The sequence below is a fragment of the Nymphaea colorata genome, chromosome 10 (assembly GCF_008831285.2).
Source record: "Nymphaea colorata isolate Beijing-Zhang1983 chromosome 10, ASM883128v2, whole genome shotgun sequence".
NCBI lineage: Eukaryota > Viridiplantae > Streptophyta > Magnoliopsida > Nymphaeales > Nymphaeaceae > Nymphaea > Nymphaea colorata.
Genome location: NC_045147.1, coordinates 9685144 through 9708051, shown reverse-complemented (window position 1 = coordinate 9708051; position 22908 = coordinate 9685144). Strand labels below are relative to the sequence as shown.

General features: G+C 43.1%; 1 protein-coding gene across 1 annotated transcript; it reads left to right on the top strand.

Moving 5' to 3' along the window:
• The first annotated feature begins 13026 nt into the window (after positions 1-13026).
• LOC116262278 (glutamate decarboxylase 1-like) lies at positions 13027-19420 on the top strand. The gene is made up of 6 exons (XM_031641495.2): positions 13027-13211; positions 13293-13497; positions 17080-17495; positions 17957-18210; positions 18505-18557; positions 18649-19420. The coding sequence occupies exons 1-6, from the start codon at positions 13126-13128 to the stop codon at positions 19105-19107; spliced, it is 1473 nt and encodes a 490-aa protein (XP_031497355.1). The 5' UTR covers positions 13027-13125; the 3' UTR covers positions 19108-19420.
• The last annotated feature ends 3488 nt before the right edge of the window (positions 19421-22908 follow it).

The window sequence follows — 22908 nt, the reverse complement described above, 5'->3', positions numbered from 1 at the left end:
GTTAGAAGGTGGCCGTTTATAACAATAATGATTTTGCTGACACTTACTATCCATCATGTAACAGTAGGTGTTTTCCGGTGGAATATTACTGATACCCAGAAGTTGGTCAGCATAATTTGCCCTTTTATCGACACTTTTTTCCTGAACATCGGTGAAAAAGGTCACCGACATTCTCTACTTGTCGATGAAAGTTTCGGAATATTTTCACCTACATTTTAAGTTATATCTCAATCAATGTCCACTCATTAGTAAAGGCTTTCCCCTACTTTTAACTCCGCCAAATCCTTTTTTATTCGGTTCTTCTTTCTCCCTCTTTTCCTTTTTTCTCTGTCTTCTTACCACCGGTGATCACCACACATTTCCTTTGATTTTTGGCCTCTAGGCAATTTCCAGTAGGTTCTTCAATCTTTATATTTGGTTTTTATCTATTTGTGAATGATTTTAAGGCATATTATTGTTTCAATGGCATGTATCTAAATTTTTTCGACCAGATTTCATAGTTTTCCAGTTGGGTTTGGCCGTGAAACTTTCTAGTTACTTTTGTTGAACTAGTACTATATATTTGATGTATTGATTGCATGAAAATTCCATACATACACAAAATCCTCATTTTTTTCACAATTTGGACCTTGTTGGATTCCAGCATTTGCCAATTGGATTCTAGTGAGATGCTATGTTCATGTGCTTAGCCTTTTACCCACCCCCAAGTGCTTGACAAATTGTTTGAACCACTTAGGACTTAGAATCTTCTCGACCTGCTTTAACTGCTGCTTCATTTACATATGAGCAGACAAAAAGGAAAATTTGACAAAGTTACCAACAAAAACGTCTCCATTGCATCTGTAGAAAACTCTCTTCACTAAATTGATCGGAAATGGCCCACCATCCCAACATTTTTCATGGCGTTCTTGGTTTGCATTGTGTCACTATTGATATGTACTCCCATCCTATAATGGGGTTATTGAAAAACCTAAAGACTTGTTTAGCAAACAAAATTGTATGTAATTATTTCGGGCAAAAAAAATTAAAACAAATTCATGGAACACCTCTGTGAAAATATTTCATTTGCCAAACGTACATCAGAGTTGAGCAGTGGGGCTAGGATTAACCTTCAACCATTGCGAAATCTAAGCGGTAGCATGAGTTGGACCGAGGAGGAGGTGTTGGGTGTAGACTCATCCTTGAGCAGTTTAGCGCTGATTCGTCCCTCAAAAGTGGACGGTTTCCGGGTCCCGTTTGCTGTCCCTGCAATCTGAAGGAATCTTTGTGGGGTTTGCCTGTACGTCCACTATGGTAAAAAAATTATATAAAAAAATATATATATATCGGCTCATACCCGGCCCAGGCAAACGTAGTGAGGGCATCAAAATTCAAAACCCGTGTCCTACAAGCCCAAAACCGCCAACAAGATGAAAGAGCGCTGGTGGTACCAATTTGAGAACTTCAAAGTCAGGTCCACGTCCATGATGCCATAATAAAAAAAAGGAATGGGTTCGGGTCAACGGGGGCATGATGATACGTGGTCAACTGTTCCACTCCAATCAAATGATGGTATGATCCACTTCATGAGTGCCTCCACCTTCAGCCACGATTTCGTTATACAGACGTTAAATGCTTTGATAGGATTACAAGCCATTGAAGTGGGTCAGTGTCCGGACCCAACCCGGGAAGAGCATATGCCTGGGTGCTGGATCCAGCTTTATACCCGGATCGCTCAAGGTTCGAAATCTGCAATACCGAATCGGTGGTTACTAAAGTGAAAAAAGTAAAATGGAATTACAAAAAAGAAAAAAAACATTTCAAGTTACGTGGAACTCATTTTTCTTGCCTTCAAGCAGCAAAAGCTATGAGAATGTAGATTTTTTTTTTTTCCACTGTTCTAAGCATTAAGAAAATACAAAAAGAAAAACTTTATTTGAATAAAAGAAAGCATAGCTGTATGTGTTGCAACATTTGATCAGGACCTCAACCACGCCCGTTTTAGGGTTATTTGAGGGTTGGTAAAAACTGAGAATCGCTTCAATAAAAAAATGCTGCCTAAATACTTTCATGGCTGTAAACTTCTTTACATTTGTCCCACTGGAGTGGAAGATCAAACTTAGGGATCACAAAGGTTAGAATTAGTTCAGTGTGTGAAGTGCATCGTTAGTGGTATGGCTGACTAGCGGTAAGAAGTTAAATGGCAGTTTCTTACCGCCTTTGGATAGAAATAGAATGGTTTTTTCCCAGCAGCGTAAAACCCAGTTCCGTAGCGTCAATCCTTTGGTGATGGTAGCAGCATCCTAAGGTAAGGAACAATAAGTTGGGTAGAAGCGCAGCTTTCTTTTAAGCGGTAGGATGACTTGCACACCCATAAAATCCAAAAGCTATTGCCCCAAACCCAACCCACATTAAGTTGTTTAGACCACAACGTCAAAAGGGATGACGTATTGATAAACGTTCACTAATTAGAGCTTCTCCATGCAATTGCAACATAGAGAAATGAAAACTTTGTTCTTTTATTGCATTGCAGTTGGTTACATAAGAATGATCAGTTTTGACTTATCCCTCGATGACAAGAGGAAACCGTCAAAGTTTTCTGAACCAGCTGACCTATGGTACAACAATCTCAATGCATAATCTTCGAATATTCCTCTCTTGTCCACCGAAAAGTCTCCTCATTGCATCACTTTAGCTTCATGTCGAGATTGGAGTACATCATAGCCTAAAGAAACTATGAGTTCATCTGAGCATACAGACGTCATCGAAAACATATCAAGGTTCGTTTTATGCATGACTCAAATTGAGTTTTTTCAAAATTGGTCTGTAGGAAAAAAATCGGCCAAACCAGAATGAATGGGTAAGAAGCATGCTATTAGTTGCCTTTGGGGTAAATCTTGACTGAAGATGTATTTGCCTTGAATTTATGTGAAAAACAAAAAAACAAAATTTTACTTATAAGTTTCAAAAATTTTAGTTTTACTTATATAGAAAATTTAAAAAATTATAATTCGGTATATGTTAAAATTTTAAAACTATAATCTGACTGTTGCCGGTCGACTGTGTCTGGTCCGGCCAAGCCAGTAAAAGGTGATGCTGCTTGGCCAGCTTAGGCATAGTTGAAAGGCATGTGTGATCAATTGGTCGCCGAGTCAAGCAGAAAGCAATGCACGTGGAATGTGCAGCGCGGTGGTGCAGTGACAAGGCGTTTAAATGCATCAAGATCAGCAGTCCTTTTGAAAGTGCAAGTCCGTCGTTGGGGAATCCAGTGGGTTCCCTACGCGTAGTGTTTGGATACACAAGGGGGTGCACGTGGGTTAGGGGCAATTCCCCAGTGGGCGCATACGCTGCGTTCCACAACCGCGTAGAGTCACGCGGGGGTGAGCAAGTGAATACTCATCGTCGAGCAGGGCGATGGTCGGCCGCCTTACTTAATGACATATAGTCGTCAACTGGCTTCGGCTGAGGACTTCCTCCCAAGGGAAGTCTACCCCCACCCAGATTTCGTTTGGATGTAGATAGACACTTGGAGGAATGGCGAAGTTCTGACAGGGCCTTATGGCCACAGCTTGCCGATGGTCGACAATGGGATAAACCTGGGTGATGGTGTGCCGAGTGCTTAGCACTCCTCGTCTAATCCACAGTCCCGAAGAAAAGATGAATGCTTCCGCTAGCTTAAGAGAGAGACGGCTGGCCGAAGGCTTTGGGGAACGCCTTCGGCGCCGCGCGGGCTAGAGAAACTCGGCCCGTGACAAGTGGTATCAGAGCAGACGATTTCTCGAAGGGAACTTGAAAGATGAGAACGCTGCGATGATAACAAACAAGTGGTTCAATGAAAAATGTTGGCTTGTTTGGTGCCCTAAGGTTTCGGGCATATTCGTCGGACACTGGTTCAGGTGACCGCGTTGGTGTTGGTCAGATGGAGATCACACGTTCCGAAGATTGTGTCTGGGCATCAGGAGCATAAGGGCCAAGAGAGCCGCTCGCTGAGACAGATAGGGTGAGACCCAACGTGGAAAAGGATTGTCCAGGAGGGCAAGTGCCCTTAGTGTTGACATGTCTCAAGAAAGGAGCATGTGCACGGGTTGGCAACACAGCTTGGAAATTTGAGACTTAGTGGTCGTCAGAGATGTTCCGGACTTTACTAAGGAAAAGTGCAAATAGTGATAGAAAAGTGGGATGATGTTAAGGAATGGACTAGAGGCAAAACACCTGATAAGGTAGCTAGCCGCGACGTGACGGGTGCGTCAACCAGACGAACGGACGAAGGCTCAGTTCAAAAGAAATCAAGGGAACGGTAGCTGAACTTCTATCGCTCGGGGCAAAGTCACTGAGGTCAGTGACGATTTTGGCGGTGGGAGAGTGTTGCCGGTCGACTGTGTCTAGCCCGGCCAAGCCAGTAAAAGGTGATGCTGCTTGGCAAGCTTAGGCATAGTTGGAAGGCATGTGGGATCAATCGGTCGCCGAGTCAAGCAGAAAGCAATGCACATGGAATGTGCAGCACGGTGGTGCAGTGACAAGGCGTTTAAATGCATCAAGATCAGCAGTTCCTTTGGAAGTGCAAGTCCGTCGTTGGGGAATCCAGTGGGTTACACACGCGTAGTGTTTGGATACACAAGGGGGTGCGTGGGTTAGGGGCAATTCCCCCAGTGGGCGCATACGTTGCGTTCCACAACTGCGTAGAGTCACGCAGGGGTAAGCAAGTGAATGCTCATCGTCGAGTAGGGCGATGGTCGGCCGCCTTACTTAATGACATATAGTTGTCAACTGGCTTCGGCTGAGGACTTCCTCCCAAGGGAAGTCTACCCCCACCCAGATTTTGTTTGGATGTAGATAGGCACTTGGAGGAATGACGAAGTTCTGATAGGGCCTCATGGCCACGGCTTGCCGATGGTCGACAATGGGATAAACCTGGGTGATGGTGTGCCGAGTGCTTAGCACTCATCGTCTAGTCCACAGTCCCGAAGAAAAGATGAATGCTTCCGCTAGCTTAAGAGAGAGACGGCTGGCCGAAGGCTTTGGGGAATGCCTTCGGCGCCGCGCGGGCTGGAGAAACTCAGCCCGTGACACTGACCTTATCATAAAGAATTTATAAAAAAAATCTGAGGTTGGCCCTTATGTCCGTAGGTTATTAACAAATGGACTGGATGAAAGCCCAGCATTATTCAATCCCGCTATGCCACTCAATGCTGCTGTTCTTCACGACCAAAAGCCGAACAGCATCGAGATGGGGAAATGCCATTCCTTCCTGTCCTTGTGATGATCGAATCCAATGACATTTAATAAATAATGAATCGGGTCAGGCAATGCAACACTTTGCTTCCACCACTTATGTTGCATTAATTGAAGCTTCCTATGGCCAGGGGACAGCTAAATTTTCATGAGAAGATCAAATTAAAGTGTACAAATTTTGTTACGGACTAAAAATAGCATTTATCAAAATGTTTATATAAGGCAAGTAAATTTTTTTAAAATTTACATGTAAATTTTTATTTTTTTTTTGAGGTGGGGTGCGGGCCTCTCTTTGGTTCCGCCCCTGTCCACGACAAAACAACATGAAGTCAAAGCTTCCTCGGTTGGTTTTTCTACCAACGACGATGGAAAGAAGAAAAAAAAAAACGAGCCACACACGGAAAGAGAGAATAAAGAACATCGACCATGACACCACGAAGTTGGAGACTATTTGATATTATTAAATTACCTTGAAAAGCCAGCGTCTTGCAGCTATTTCGTTGCATTAAGTTTTTTTTTCATTTATATATTGGTGCTCCATAAACATTTTACATTTTATAGCTGGTATCCCTTAACCATTTTTTTTTTTGCTCCACCTTTGCGTGAAGACCTTAATGACTTGGGAAGATAGAGGGAACGGTCGCCAGTTTGCTTGTATTCGCTTCTTATTTGACAAAATAATAATAGTAGGAACAGATAGTCATTCCCATGACAGAAAAGAGTGTTTGAAAAAGAAACAGAAAGGCCAACCTTTTAAGGGATATTGCCCAAACCTCTTCTGGATTTTAACAGGAACAAGAAAGTCGCTTTAGGCAGCATCAATTGTGGCCTCAATTAAGAAAGAATATTAACGCCTTCCAAAAATTTGGAGAAGCACGCAAAAAATTAATACAACCAGTTTTAGTGAAAACGATGATCGGATGCTTGGGGGAAAAAAAAACTACTAGTTTTAGAAATAACCAGAAGTAGCCTGGTGGGGCCCATCGACGCTGCTCCGGTCCGGCCGACCAGATCGGCTTGAGAAGACTTTGGGTCCGGACATCGCTGCCGACGTCATAGGACCAAAGGAACAGAGAACATGTACGGATTGGCTCATGAATTTATTATTTTAGTAATTGTACTGGCAAACGCCAGAATATCTCGTTTGTCGCGTTCAAGTTTTTTCGTTTTTAAAAATCATCGACATTAGAAGGTCGGCCCCGGGTTTAAAGAATGAAGGTCTTCGTCTTAATTTGCGGAGAGAGGGAGCAGGAATATCCAAACATGTGCCATATGCTCCTTGCCTTGTGATCAAATAAAATTCTGCCCCATCCTTAAAACCATTTGGCACGTTTGGTAGCTTTATGATTTAAGATCTATAAGATTTGAGAACCGTGAATTTAAAGATTAAACATTTCCCTTCTGATTTTAAATCAGACGTTTTCTTAATGCAATAAAGGTTTTAAGTGCAGATTTTACGTCCAATAGAAGATCTTTAATTCGACAATTTTGTCAGTAAAAATATGCCATGTCAAGTCCATATCAGTTCCATTGATTTCAAATCCGGATTAATCAAACCAACCAGTTGAGTTTTATAATCAATAACAAGGTAGGTACCTAGGCCTAGTGGACCCGATCAAGTGGAGCACATATAGAAGGAACCCACCTTCATTGGGCGTATAAATGAGCCTGCCCCCCTACTCTAACATAGTGACCAATTGCCTTGTTGTCCAAAGTAAATACCCTCTCTCTCTCTCTCTCTCTCACACACACACATATTCATATCATCCGCGAAAAGCACCATGTCTTCGTCGCAAGCTACATCGGGGTCGGACGCCTCAGTTTACGGTACTCCGTTTGTCCTACAGCCGCCCCATAGGTAAATCTCTCTCTCCATCGGTAGTTTGTATGCTTAACCTTAGCTTTGGTCGATCAACCGAATTTGTCCATGTTACAGCTCCTACAATAAAGATGTAAACGTGCCTGCCTGTTCATGAAAATTTACAAGGACACCAACATGAACTTTTTGTTTGTCCGAGTTCATTTAATCTTTCAATGAGCTGAACATGAGCTCGGTTTGGTTCTTGAAAATGTTGGTTTTTAATCCTTTTTGTGAAACTCAACATCAGTGCCTATCAATATAACACGCACGCACAGGCAACTTGGTGTTTGAACTGCTTTTGCTAAATCGAATAGGTTGTGTCAGTTCAGTAAATTATTACATGCATAATATAACAGACACATATCTTATTGAATACAAAGGGTAGTGTAGTGACGAGCCAAAAAAGTGGCTTGGTGACGAGCAACCTTACTGGAGTAAGACGTTGGAACTCATGTTTAAAAATGTAAAGGGAAGAAAAATACCCAACCAGAAACGCTTTCCAAATAAAACAAAAAGGTCTAAGACCTCGTATTCTTCGTACCCTTGCATCTGAATATTGGATGGGAAATTCATGTCTTTCCTTGTATTTTTCATATCATATAAACAAAAAGTTATGAATAGGCAAATTCGATGCTCAAAAAACACCATGATTTTAATTAAGGAATAAATATGTTCTGCATTAATTTGTTGAATCTAAAAACAATATATATAATCACACTATGTTTCATGGAAGAAGATTAGTATGGTGTTTTCAGAACATGCACACGCGGAAGACATGTTCTCAGAGAACGCAATATTCTTCTTTTCAAACACCTTCGTATCATGCTTTTTCTTTGTGGGCATAAATCGCATTTTGTTAATGGGATAAAGCACAATATTTTGTTAATAGTATATTAATTTGATAAATAACTGCAACAACAAATACGAAATTGGATCATGAAATTCACAGTTCATTTCTTAGATATCTTCCTAGGCCTGCTCAACTTTTTCCTTATGAAATACTGAAATAGTGAAAAATTGCAAGGCATGCATTGTGAAATTTCTTACACTTTCCCTTATGTCTTTCAACCGCCCAGTTGGTGCCTCCACAGCAATTGACCATGGAAGCCAGCTGAGGACGTATACAACCTCAACTTTTTGCAACAAAAGAATCAAATAACGTGTCTGTTAGATTTTTTTTGTTTCACAAATCTTCTTAAATGACAATGCATTTTCTTTTGGCAATCCACATACAGAAAGATAGTTCAGTTGTACATGTTTTATTCTTGCATGGAACAGCAGGTTCTTTGCTAGGTGAATCGCACTTTGACTATCCTAGAAAAAATGAAGTTGCTTTGTTTTTTACCCAATTCCTCCTTTAGATAGATCATCTGTTTACTTGCAACATACTCTAATTCAGCTGTGAACCATACAATAATCTTCCAAAGTTGATACACCCAACTTATAATTGCAGATGTATGCAATAATACTTCTTTTATTATTAATTCAACCACCTAAATCTGTATCCACAAACCCTTGTAGAAATATATCATTTATTATGAAACAAAGTGTCATACTGAAGTTCCTTTCAAGTATCTTAATATCTATTAACAACTTCTTATTGCTTCTTTCTATATCATACATATATCTGCTCATAGGTCTCACTACATGAGCAATATGTATCCTAGTATAAACCATAGCTTATATATCTAAACTGCTTACAACAGATGCATAAAAATTTCAGATATGGCTTTATGCTCCTCTTGACTTTTGGTGTTCACTGGTTTGAGGGTTACTGAATTTTTTGTGCCACTGCCTTAGAGTTCGTTTCAAAATATACTCTTTTCTAGTTTGCAGCTAAGTACCTCAAAGCTTTCTTGTTGCATCAAATAGTTGCATTCTTCCAAATCCATATGGAGACAAGCTGATTGTAATAAGTTCAATAATAGGGGATAGATTCTCAGTGTCATCAACACCTACCTTCTACTAGAAGCCTTTTACAAACTATCCTTGCTTGGTGCATCTTTCAGTCATTAGCTTCCTCCTTCATTTAATAAACCCACTTATTATGTATTGCTCTTTTGTCAGGTAGTAATTCAGTAGGACCCATATTTGGTTCTTATGCAGGACCCCCTTTATTCTTTCATTGCTAGCTCCTACTTGAAAGAATCTTTCACATGTGTTGCATCATCAGTGCACTCCTATTCAACAATATCTGTTGATTAATACTAGATAATGTAAAGAAGGAAAACACCTCTAAGTAGGCTTCGTAATCTTACTCTACAATAAAGGTGTGCTAGGATTTGGTTTGTCTGGAGAAATCTTAGGATTGTCTTGGTTTATTCTGGGCATGTCCTCTTCTGAGATATTTTTCCAATTCTACCTGTTCGCCTCTCGCTTTTTGTTTTGCTATATGATCTTTCTAATTTTATCATCCCATACACGGTATGCAAATTCATCACTACCTTATCCAATAAAATTATATCTCCTGGACCTTAGATCCAACTTATCTTCATCATCAAAATCGATGTGCACGTAAGAAACACAACCAATGACTCAGGTGTGAAAGATTTTTCTGATTTCTTATCCAAACATCCTTAGGCAGTTTGTTAACCAAGGGAATTGAGGATTCATGATTGATCAAGAAAGTAGTAGTGCTAATGACATCAAGCCAAAAACACTTGGAAAAAAAAGCGTGCAATATCATACTCCTGGATCGCTTATTCAGATCCTCTGTTCAAGTGTTCAACATCCTCATTTTGCTGTGGTCTCGTTAGGATTGTTTTATCCATCCAAAACCCTTTAGGTGCAAAGTATTTGAATTCCGTGCAGTCATGCTCACCACGTTGTAAGATCTCAAACACTTGATTTTCATTCGAGTTTCATGTTCAACTCCAACATTCCACCTTTTGAAAATAACAAACACATTCGATTTATTTTTAGAAAATAAACCCACAGCTTTCTACTGGAATATTACTTTCAAGTGCACCTTATATTTTTGACAATTTTCACTCACTTTCTACAATCTGCCGTATGAATGTGATTTTTGGATAATTTATATTATAATATATTAGCATTTTTTTTTTTTGAATGTTTAGTAGGACTTACCTACATATTAAAAAAATACCATTATATATTGATTTATATAAACATGCATATATGCAAAATTGTTTCTTAAGAAAACCTTTAATAAGATAGGATGTGGTTTATTTATATATACCCATGCACACACACACACAAAACTTTTCATTTAGAAAAGTGGAGACTTCTGCCATATTGATGGATTCATTTTGGTGATTAAATTACACTTATAAAAGGAGCTAGATACTCAATCAATTGGTCGCAGTTACTAATGAAAGAGTAACATCTTTGATCACTGTGAATTTTGAAGGTGGTTATATTAGGAACTGCTTTTGTTGTAATTCGTTTAGTGGAAGTTCAAATTGATGTTAATATTGGTGCACGAGTATGAGCAGGAAAATGAAATGAGAATCAGGATTAATAGGAAAACCACATAACGTGAATTATTTTAAAATTTGCAGCCAAGTTTTTGACAAAACTTTCAAAAGTGTACTTGGCTTCGGGAGATACAACCTCATGATGCCCAAAAATACTGATCTATTTGTTCACATTTGAATTTAGATTTTTAAATTATCTTAGATCTCTCTCTCTCGCGCGCGCCCAGAGTCGTATGGCCCTGAGAAATCGGAACCAAATTCCTTCGCGACCGCTCTTTATTTGATTTCATTTATTTTCTCAGCTTTTGGTTGATGATGCGCCACCTAGATTCGTTTTATACGTCTTTTCCAGCCCACGTCTTGACAAGGCTGGAAAATAGTTTATTAGCAGTCTTGTGAAACTGGTGTTCTTTAAGGACAAGACAGCACTTGCCTTTAGCTTGAAAGCATAAGAATAATAATATGAGTGCTCATGCTTCAATGTTTTTTGCATAATCGCTTGAATGAAAAACAATATTGTATAAAGAAGCACTTTCCACGTCGAGATACTTAGAGAGAAAGCATTGCCACATCAAATTCATGGTTCCAAAAGATTGCTGATTTGAGAAGCATGAATGATGTATCGTGATGCACACGATCCACGTTGAAATACAGCTTTAGGTATGTAAGAAATTGGGTTAATTCTCAGCCAACGTGAATTCCGGATCATCTCCGAGCCCTTAAAAAAAAAGAAAAAGAAAAAGGAAAAGGAAAAACGTGCAATGGAACCGCGAGCGTCAACTGGGAGCTAAAGATGACTCGAGTTTCTAGAGCCTTTCGCTGTCCAAGGTCCAACAAAGCCCACCGGTCGGACTCGGTCAACACCTAACCATGCCAACAGTGAGTAGTGGTGCCCGGACTTCCAATGGGCCTCGTTTCGTTCTTGACAAAGAGTCTTGCTGGCTTGTCCATGAAATGACCACCCAACTCTTTCCAAAATGGAAGGCCAAGAGCGATATAATCTAGTATTTAAGAAGGAATGGAGGAAAAAGAAGGGGCATTTTTCCAAGTGCACAAACAACCCCTGATGTCGTTCTAGACATGCTATTGTCGGTGTTTGATTGAGGGAGGGAGAGCTAAATTGTTAAACAAAAAGCGACACACAGAATTGGTCGACGGGGTTTCATTTCACGAGACTAAAAAGCCAACATAGTTACCAGTCATTCCTTTTGGCAATGGATATCTTTTAGGCGGGTCCGTCTCTTGCCTAAAAGCGAACTGAGACAAAAGCAAACACTAAATTTTTGATAATAAGTTGGTGGAAAGAAATCAAAGCGGATTCGTCCGATCTATTTTCGTTAATTTCTTGGTCGGGGCCCCCACACTTTTCGTCCGGTGAGAGTCACATTCCGCGTCGGTCACTGATCCGCTGCTATTTAACGGTGCCAGATGCAAGCGAAACCATTTTGTAGGTCCGCTACTGTCAGCTGAGATCTCAGACTCCGTGCAAATCACGGTGTGAATGAGTTGAATCGGCGACAACATCAAAAGTTGTTTATTTTTTGTATTTTTTCAAAAGTATACCCAGTAATTTTTTTTTCTTTGCAAATTCACAACTTTGTAAATTCGATAACCGGGGTTAGAAGCGAGATCCAAACTCGTATTGGTGACATTGGAGATTAACTGACATTAAAAATTTTAGTTACCTTGTGAGGGAAACAACCATAAATTATGGGTTTGGCAAATGAAACTGATTGTAATTATTTCATGAATCTATTGTAAAAGTTAATTCTGATTTATACTAATATTTTTTAAAGTATTTCATGAACCTATTATAATTTTTTGTTTGTCCATAAAACAATTACATGTGCTTCCAACAGGAGGGACAAGTAGGATCTTGACGGTTTAGGAGAAAAAAGATCAACGCCCGTCGGCACAAACAGTCTGGCCGTGAACGTCGCTTTAATGTAGAACTCAGGACGACCCATAGTGTCAACCAAGCGACAATTTAAAACTTTCGTCCGAAGGTCCTACTTTTTATTTGAATTTCTAAAATCTCTATGGTTTGGTTTCTCTTTTTTATGCGGACATGGCACCGCTGAAAATTGACCAATATCCTTATTCCGAACCTCCAATCATAATACCGGTTTGAGTAAACTTAATTCTAAGAAGGCATGATCATAACCACATTCCACTTGGAGGGAGAGAGAGAAAACGTAAAGCACAAAGTGTCACCTTTTCCTTCATAATATAATTTCAATGTCCAGTCCAGCTCTAGAGTAGACACTCATCAGCCAAAAAAGGAGACGTATGGGGAAAATCTAGACATAGAAAGCACTATTTTTCGATAGGGATAAAAAATAAGTCACTTCAGGTGAAATTTTATTAAAATAATATCTGCCGGCAAGTGTCAATCTCTGTTAATCGTGAAAAAAAGCAAGTCTCTTCTCGTAATTTAAGGAGAAGCATGGCGCCAATGTATGGGGTGCTCGGGGCCCTCGGGCGGGTTTCTTCAGCTTATAAATAAATGCCATCAATCCCCCTTTCTTCCCCAAATCCCCACCAATTGCCTTCTCAAAAAGCAGTTCTTCATACCCTTCTATCCTCCTCCTTCCCCCTCTTGTTCCCCAAACCACCATGGTTTTGTCTAAAACCGCCTCCGAGTCGGACGTTTCCGTCCACTCCACCTTTGCTTCCCGATATGTCCGTTCGTCTCTCCCTAGGTAACAAGAAACTCGCTATTTCTCTCTCTCAATGGGTTGGTTCTGATACCTTTGCGATTTGTTTTCGGGAAATGGTTGCAGGTTCAGGATGCCGGAAAACTCGATACCGAAGGAGGCGGCGTACCAGATCATAAACGACGAGCTGATGCTTGATGGGAACCCGAGGCTGAATCTGGCGTCGTTCGTGACGACGTGGATGGAGCCAGAGTGCGACCGACTGATGATGCAGGCCATCAACAAGAATTACGTCGACATGGACGAGTATCCTGTCACCACCGAACTCCAGGTAAAACCACCCACACTCGTTCTCTCTCTCTCTCTTCCTTCCTCTTTGCTCTTGGTTTCCATTTTTCTTATACCAAGGAGAACCATCCCTGGTTGCGCCTGCGAGCCTGCGAATCTATGATCGTGTGCGCCGGCAACAGGCGATCCGGCGTCCTTCCGTAAGCATTTCCGATACACTTGCGCGAATGACGAAGAATCGAACCGATTCTTGCTTGTCGGTAACCGAGACGGATTTGGCTGAAAGCCCCTTCCCGTACGCTGCCCGTCGCGATTGGAAGGCGCGATTAGCGGGTCGATCTTTTTCTGAATTTTTCCAACTGAAATCTGAAGCTTAGGAAAAAATTGATTTGGAGGCTTCGATTTCTAATAATTTCTAAGATTGCCTATTGTTTCCGAATACTTTGATAAAAGCGCAACTTATGGTAGCAACCACTGGAGAGAAGGAGTTCCAGTTAAAGTCCGCACTCTCGGAACGCGGAGATAACTTTGTTTTTTGTCAATTTCACTCTTACAGAGAAAAAGGCCTGATATGGTTGCTGTTATTTTCATTCAGGTTGATTTAACTTCATTCAAGCATTTATTATAAAGATAAGTTGCTCTTTGAATGTCAAATCAACAGAAAGAAACCGGGAACCGTGGCAAACTGTTTCAATAGATATATGAAAAATATAAATCTTTCAGTAAATACAACAAAATCTGCTATAACAATTGGAAATTCTAGAACTAAGTGGTGGTGTGCTTCCGCTTTTTTTTTTTTTTTCTGAATTATTCTTTTCTTCGTCCAGTTATGAAGCCAGTTCAGAAAATGGAATTGGACATTTTAAATCGTTCTGGACAAGTTTAGAGGATAAATGTCATTTGCGAGATAGGTGCGAGAGTATTCTTCTGATTTGGACTCTGACGTGTATGTAAAACTATACAACATTTAAAGATCGACAGTAAATTATTTTTCCCCCGAGATGTTGAAACGCACAACACAACTCAAAGTGGTTGTTAAATCGATCCATAGATTAAAGCTACACGATTAAATTTTATTAGATTAACGCGATTATTGGCATCTGGAGGTCAAAGCTGATTTAATGTAACCTTTTTTATTCTATGCCTCTTAATATATTTTCTTCTAAGCTTCTGAAAAGGTATCCACTCATTTTTCACAAAAACACTTTTAGTTTTAGTGCTTCTCTTTTCTTTAGAAAAAAGAAAAATTCGTTTGATCTAGCAATTAAGTGGATTGGGAGATCGGTTATTGCCTCGTTTTAATAACTAAATAAATATATTTTTTTGTTACTTTATTAAGCTTACATCATCTTTGAAATCGCTTGCATGTGGTCCTATTTGCTCATCTCTTTTTACCCTTTTTAAAGGTATTAAATTAATTCCTTTGAAAGGGAAACCCCCATTTCAATTAACAATATGAAATTCTTAAGTTGGGAAGGAGGAGATGAGGGGTAGATGAATTTGTAACTCATCTAGGTCCGAAGAATGGATTTGGAAAGAGATGCTAGGTTTTCAAGATAAGCCGCCATGTGATGCGAAATGGAGGATCCGATTGGTTGGGTTTTCTGCGAGAAACGAGACAAGAAGAGTGGAGAGGCCAGCGCGTACTGTGGCCGGTTGTTTGGTTGCCAGTCAGTCAATGTGGGGCCCACATGCTAATGAATCTGCTGCGGGAAGCGTCCACTCGACGCTTCGATGTGTGGCGCAGATTGAGTGATGGAGTGGACCCACCTCCTAGGGCAGGAGCAAAACGGGTCCACGCGACGCGGGTGAGTGTCTGAGTGACCACTGATCAGTGCCCATCTGCCCGCGGGATGTTGGTTGGTGCCCGTTCTTTTCAGTTTTCATTTTCTCAATTTTTCCTTACATCAATTTTAGGGAACTTGGGCAATGTTGTAGATATTGGTTTTACTGTCTTCCGTTTTATAACCGCTGAATGGTGCGCACATTTTGGCTTTATATTCTTTTAGTTTAAAATATTATTTTTTAACTTTTGAAAACGACAAATATATTTTTTTATTAAAAATAAAATCAATTTAACATGTATCTCTTCGCGTGGAGGCCGTTAACAAGGTTGCGCTTTAGGCTTGATAGCGGTGTGGGTGCTGTATTACTTGTTGGTCGGCATCGTTTTATTAATTTTAGTTTCACAAGTAGTTTATCTTATTTTACATTGAACTGAAAATTTTAAAAATCTGACCTATATATTGACAACAGTGCCTCAAATCTTTATTTTTGTGTTAAACTTTTCTTTATTTTTGTGTTAAACTTTTCTCCAAACGGCTTCTCTTAATTGAGCCCTCATCTGGTGATTGGCCTGAGCATCGGGTCGGGCCACCAGCGGGTACCCGGTACCTGGCCCGGGTCCGGGTAGCGCTTTGCACTCATTGAGCTCTTGCCCATTGCGTCGGGGCGGCCCGACATTAAAACGGGTCAGGTTCGGGTTAAAATTTGGGGCCCGTTGGAGCCCAATAGCCATTTCGACCAAGTTACCATTAGGTCGAAATAACTCGAGCCTTTCCCTTTTCATTTGAAAGGGAGAGAGCTGCTGCTGGGCTGGTCTGCACCATGCGATCCACCGTTGTTGCGGTCACCATCGCACTGCTAGTATGCTCCATCACCGTCGTCGCACTGCTGGTTCGTCACAGTCGACCTCCGGTCCACCACCGTCGGTTCTCCTTTCTGTTGGGGGGCACTCTTCGTCGCATCATGGGCGGTGGAAAAGCCAATGGATGGCAGCAGCCTCCATCATCAACGCAGAGGCACCATGGAGCAGCATCGCCCTCCTCCATTGCCTCAGGGACCTTGGAGCCTCCCCCAATTCCACGTCATCAGTCGCATCCTTCTCCTCCTCTTCCCTATCATCATTATCTCCTCCATCAACAGCAGCTTCTACAACATCCCCCAGTGCCAATGAGTTCCGCCTCCTGACCACCCGCGGATGCAGTTTGCGCACCCCTCATCTGCCTCCTCCACCGCCGTGGTATCGCCCAGCTTGGACGGGCCTCAGACGAGGTTAACCAGGCCCGGCCCGATACCCAGCCCGGCCCGTTAATAGTCGGGCTGGGTACGTTAACGACAATGACTAGTGATTCTATAGGAGGAAACTGCCTTTTTTTTTTTTTTTCTTGTGGAGGCCAAGGTACTTGGTAATTTGGGTGTAAGTGTCAACCGATACAGAGTTGGCAAATCTCAAAAATAGCACGCACAAAAATCAAACCTACCAACTTTTGGCGGCAAGAGCCTACTCGAAAGAACGGAAATCATTATTTCTCTTTTTGCGCGCGTGCTGTCTCGGACTCGTCCATGAGCAGTAAAAAGATATGAGGATTGCTTCTGCATCCGATTTAGTAACAGAAATCCCCTCCCTCAATTCTTAAGATTGCTCTCATTCACAGCTTAGGAACCTATTACCTATTATTATATAAGCGTGATTGCTTTCTGTCACCGCGTGTGCTCTGATCACTGGGCACCCAAAAAGGGTGAAACAGAGTGCTTCTGTGAGGTAACAGCAGGTATACACTTTTTCTCAATTCCGACTGTAAGTAACGCAAGGTCTACGCTTTTCTCCAAATGGGGATCGCAGAACCGGTGCGTGAACATGATTGCGCATCTTTTCAACGCGCCGCTCGGCGAGTCAGAGACGGCGGTGGGCGTGGGGACGGTGGGGTCGTCGGAGGCGATCATGCTGGCGGGACTGGCGTTCAAGAGGAAGTGGCAGATCAAGAGGAGAGCGGAAGGGAAGCCAACGGACAAGCCCAACATCGTGACGGGGGCGAACGTGCAGGTGTGTTGGGAGAAGTTCGCCCGCTACTTCGAGGTGGAGCTGAAGGAGGTGAAGCTGAGGGAGGGCTACTACGTCATGGACCCCCTCAAGGCCGTCGAGATGGTGGACGAGAACACCATCTGCGTCGCTGCCATCCTCGGTTCCACTCTCAACGGGGAGTTCGAAGACGTCAAGCTCCTCAACGACCTCCTCACCCAGAAGAACAAAGAAACCGGGTATGTGTATGCTTAAGCTTCCCATTTTCGTAGCTTAAACCAAATCAAAAGTAATTGGCTTGTTTCTAGTTAACATTATATAGTAATGAAACTAAGTTAGTGCGCAAACATATATCCTTTCTCTCCCACATATATAACGCACTAAGATTGGTGTATGACGCATTTGCTCCCATGCCAAAGTGGTAGGTCCGGTTGAAAAGCGCGTGCAACTTTTCATCGCTTATCATTCTTCTTGTAGTGGATGGCCTTTTAATACGAAATACTATTGAAATTGCATGTGCATTTAGAAGCTTGGAGGTGACCGGTGATGGCTTTCTCGTTTGGTTAATGAATGATCATTATTTTATCGAAATAACGGGTATAGTAAATGAATTGGCCATGCAAATGACAAGGCCCAAGTCGATTTGGCGAATATTTGCAGTCTGTTGCCTTCTCGTAACTGATTGGGGCTTGGAAATTAGGTGGGACACGCCCATCCATGTGGACGCAGCCAGCGGCGGCTTCATCGCTCCTTTCATCTACCCGGACCTCGTGTGGGACTTCAGGTTGCCGTTGGTCAAGAGCATCAACGTCAGTGGACACAAGTACGGGCTCGTCTACGCGGGCATCGGCTGGGTCATCTGGCGCAGCAAGGAGGACCTCCCCGACGAGCTCATCTTCCACATTAACTACCTGGGTGCCGACCAGCCCACCTTCACCCTCAACTTCTCCAAGGGTAAGGGCACAAATCTCTTTCATTCTTACGAGGGAAACTTACATTATGTATAGTACTTAATTGGGTTGATGGTCGCTGACTCTGAAGTCATGTTAGCAACTTAATTTGTTTGAGCGTCAAGACCAATTTCTAAAGAATGGCCGCGTCCTTGTTTTATGAACCCAAGGCCATATGCTCTTCATAGGTACTTAAGGGAAAAAAAGAAAAAAAGGCCTTTTTGTGCCTTCTTTTTGTTCTGAATTAGCCGTATGAGAAACTGTCTAAAATTGGGGATTGCTGTGATGAAAATTGCAGGATCGAGTCAGGTGATTGCTCAGTACTACCAGCTCATTCGTCTTGGTTTTGAGGTGAGCGTTCGGCACTTTTTTTTTTTTTCTTTTTCTGTCATATGTTCGCCCCAGAATATAGTGTAACTAACCATGTGGGAGCATTGGGCAGGGCTACAAGAACGTCATGGAGAACTGCAGGGAGAACATGCTGGTGCTGAAGGAAGGGTTGGAGAAGACGGACCGCTTCAACATCGTGTCCAAGGACAACGGGGTGCCGCTGGTGGCTTTCTCCCTCAAGGACCATAGCCGGCACGACGAGTTCGAGGTGTCTGACTATCTCCGCCGCTTCGGCTGGATCGTGCCCGCGTACACGATGGCGCCCGACGCCCAGCACGTGACGGTCCTGCGAGTGGTCATCCGCGAGGACTTCAGCCGCACGCTGGCGGAGCGCCTTGTCCTGGACATCCAGAAGACGCTCCAGGCTCTGGACGCTCTCCCCCCGTCCAAGGTCTCCGAGGAGAAGTGCCAGAACGGCACCATCGTCAAGAAGACGGAGCTGGAGACCCAACGCGAGGTCACCAGGATCTGGAAGATGTACGTCCAGCAGCGCAAGACTGGCGTTTGCTAGTGCGTGGACGCTGCCCTTCAGCATTCCCCCATCGGTCCCCTTCCTGCCTCTGTTGTTGAATTAGGTGTCCTTTTTCTTCTTTTTTCTTGGGGTTTTGGTTACGGGAGATAATATCGTATTTTATACACTAAAGGTTGGAGCATCATTTATAATAGTGTATTGTATGTCGTTCTTTTTTACTTCTTCTTTGTTTGGGGGGAGTACGTAAACCTTTTTGGGTCTTTATGTTGTAACCAATGCTTGTAGTAGGTTGTTCATAGGATTCGGACCCAACATCTATTAAGATTAAAACCTCTGCCAGATGTTTATCCTCTCTCAAGATCTCTTGGAGGAGTCGATGGAAAAAACAAAAAACAAGTTTATATACAATTTGAATACCCGACCGGATAGAAACCACGGCTCAAAATTTCCCTTAAGATGATGGAATACAAGAAATGTTACCCGCCTAAAAGCTTGAACCTCTAAAAATTGTTAGAAGGTTGTGAGGCTAGTACTCGATACATTAATCTCTCTTCACTCAACAAACCATTAAGTATGTACATCCAACATATCTTGTCATACATGTTTAGGACGGCCAAACAATACTTGAGCCCATAGGTGGTTAGGCAGCCCGTGGTCGTGTCTTCGGCACTTGTGCATTCAAGGTACCACTGCGGTTGCCAAGGCAATTGCCGGGTATCAAGAATGGGTAGGATAAGGATTAGGGTTTAGGCTAGTTGTTCGTAAGGTGGCTACACTTTCTCTAATTTAGGAAGGTCTCCACGATTGCAATGGCTAGGGTGAGGTGGATGTTGCGGCTAGAGATGGCGGAATAAGAAAGATAGGGAGTGGAGCCGTTATAGAAAATTATGGTGCGTTGAGGTATATGGAGAGCGCATGGGGGTGTGGCTGGTTATGGTAAGTGGAAGGGAAAAGGCGCGGGAAGGTTTCCTATTTTGGCGCCAAGCGATCATGAGCTAGGATCACAGAACAGATATGGAAAGAAAGTGAAAAGGAAAGCGCGTGAGGAGTGGCTGGCTCCTACCTTTTTGGAACATATAGGAGTGGGACGCGCTAGAGGAACTTGCCTTTTCGGATGAGAGGCAAGGTGGCCCTTGATTCTCAACAATGGGGAGTTATCCATGAGGGCAGTTACCAAAGTGGACCATTGGCGGGCGAGGCAGGCTGGCCTTCCAAATATTGCGGTGGTTAGGGAGTTGCTAAATTGGGCGGACAACTATGGTTTCTCAACCCTAAACGAGAGGACTCCCAAGGATTGATTTGCCCCTCTCAATTAAAGTAATCTGAACTTCAAAAAATTAATCTACAAAAGGGCAATACTGTAATCTCACCAAAAGACGTCTGGCAGGAGCAGCTGCTCCGACCAATTTGGCATGCTACCCGCCGTTGCATAGCCGAGGTCCTTTTGGGACTAAGATCTTCGCCGTTTCAACTCCGATTCCAGCCAAACTTAGCCAGAAGTTGTGTAACTATTGGGCGAACTAGTTGGGAGTGGTTCCGCCTCAAAACTCCCTCCTATCTACTGGAAACCGCCTGTTGATCAGGCTGTAGTCGATGCGGTACCAACAAGTAGATCCGGCGGTAGGTGGCAGATCTTCGATTGCCGCCAGTTGCTTAGATCTTCGCCTGAATCTCCTACCCACAGCAGATATCGAACGAGGGTTGTCAGAGGATAGAGATCTCTTGATCAAACTCGTGAATCAACCTTGGAAATCCAAGGCTACCGCAAGAGGGAAAGGAGCGTGTCGATTCCAAAGTGCCTTTTCCCTTTGCCTGATCTACAATTTAGAACGAGTTTGCCTTTCCTCGCGAATCTAGACCATACAAGAAGAACTAGATCTAACGACTTAGGGCTTTTGATTGAAAGTACAAAGGGAGAACTGGTACTTGCCTAACTTCAAAGGATGCCGGTCATCGTCGCTACTTCAGAGGATGTCACCCAAGCGTTGGATGGCGTCTTTCTTAGCAGCCTTCCCGTCGATCAATCCCAACTTCTAATCACCCATGTGGTTCGGATGATTGCACCGTGAATTGAATGAAGCTTGCTTGTCGGGGTATGTGCATGGATTGATGATGCTCAAGGGGTTGCCTGTAGCCACTCCAAGCAATCTTCAAGCCTTAGTTCCAATCTGCTATGGAAGGGATGAGTTAAGTCAGAGAAGAGAAGGAAGAGAGGGAGGAGGCCGTTGGCTGTATCAAGAAATCTGGCACAACCGGTAGGGGTTGAAAAAGAGTCCAGCTGCCACCAGCCAAGGACAAGTGGAGAAGAAAGATCCCTCGCGGGGAAGAGAGAGGAATCGAGAGAACGAAAATCACTTCATTATGCATAAGTTGTCTAAGGTTTATACGTCCTTTATATACAGGAGAAGCATCTCAATTCACTTAACGCCTAACTCAAGACAGTACAAAGAAACTCAAGCAAAACAAGTCTAAATCATCTGAAACCGAGACGTTACAAAAGTATATACCAAAACATATTTAACGGGCATCTGGATCAAATCTGGTTTCACCCGCTCTCCATGTTCTCGGACCTTGGGGTCCGTGGGCACTTGTATGAGTTCCGCCCAAACTCGTTTGAAGTTAAGAAGTGCCATGGTTGGGCCTTGCGTGGAATGGATAAGCCCAATCGGGTGAACTTGCCTAAGTTCGCCCTAGGTTGCCTCATATGACTTGGTTGAGTCATTGCACATGGGTCGATCGGGGACAAACCAGGTCCTGGTCCACTTTCACGCTGGTCTTCAATATCCATTGAACTCGGCTCAAGCCCTGTCTCTCCCTTTTCGGCCTTAGTTTCTCCTCCCACACCTCCCACTATAGCCGTATGAGTGTTGCCCAAAGAGAACCCAAGAATCGGTTCCTTAACCTTGCCTAGGTGCCACGTGGTTCCACCCACTCGCACTAGCTTGGGCGCCTTGGTAAACACCTACGGCCATCTTTGCTCGGCCACCATCGGCCAGCCTTGGCCCGTCACCCGGCCCTACCGCAGCAACAACAACCTCAAGCTCACCCTTGGCCGCTTGCTCGCACCACGCTCAATCGAGCGCTCCTCTACATTAGCATCAGGTCCTGCCCGCCGCTTCTTTTGCTTGCACCCTTCCTTGGTCGCGCTTTGTGCCACGGCTTGCTGCTCTTGGCACCCCACGCCGGGATCAACCAAACAAAATACTAGTGCAAGCGACTGGCCTAGCGGTATTTGGCGTGCCCAGCTGCAATCCACGCTGCTTGTTAGCTCTGTATGAGTGTCTTCGACCACGCTGCCGGCTGGCTTCGACACTGCGAAAATTAGGCACGTATCAGATCCACCCTCCTTAGATCAAGCTTGACCCTAAGCTCGCGATAGACCATTTGCCTATGGGATCTGAACATGTCCTTTCTACGTTACTATGCTGACATGTTTTGGCATAGGCCCATAATCTCTAGACAATAATTATAGAGAGGTCTTGTGCTGCAAGAATAATCGTCGTGGACCTCTGTGATATACTTGGGAGATGACCCTAATTAGCCTGCCCCTAACTAGAGCTTGGTTGTCCGTCCTTTGTCTAGGACCATAGTCTCAAGGGAGGAGGCCGAGTAGTGACTTTTACTGCTCAAAAACATACTTGGGCTCTTGCGGATATATCAACATCTCCTATGGTTTGCCCCTATCGTGGGCCTGCCATATACGCCCCTCCCTTTGGCCCTCACATTGGCTTACAAAAAGCAACCGTGGGTCCTCAGTGCCACCCATGCCCAGCCACGCTTCTGCTGCAACTTCTCTTTTCAGATCTTGTATTATGGCCAAATTGGGTGACATTGGAATTC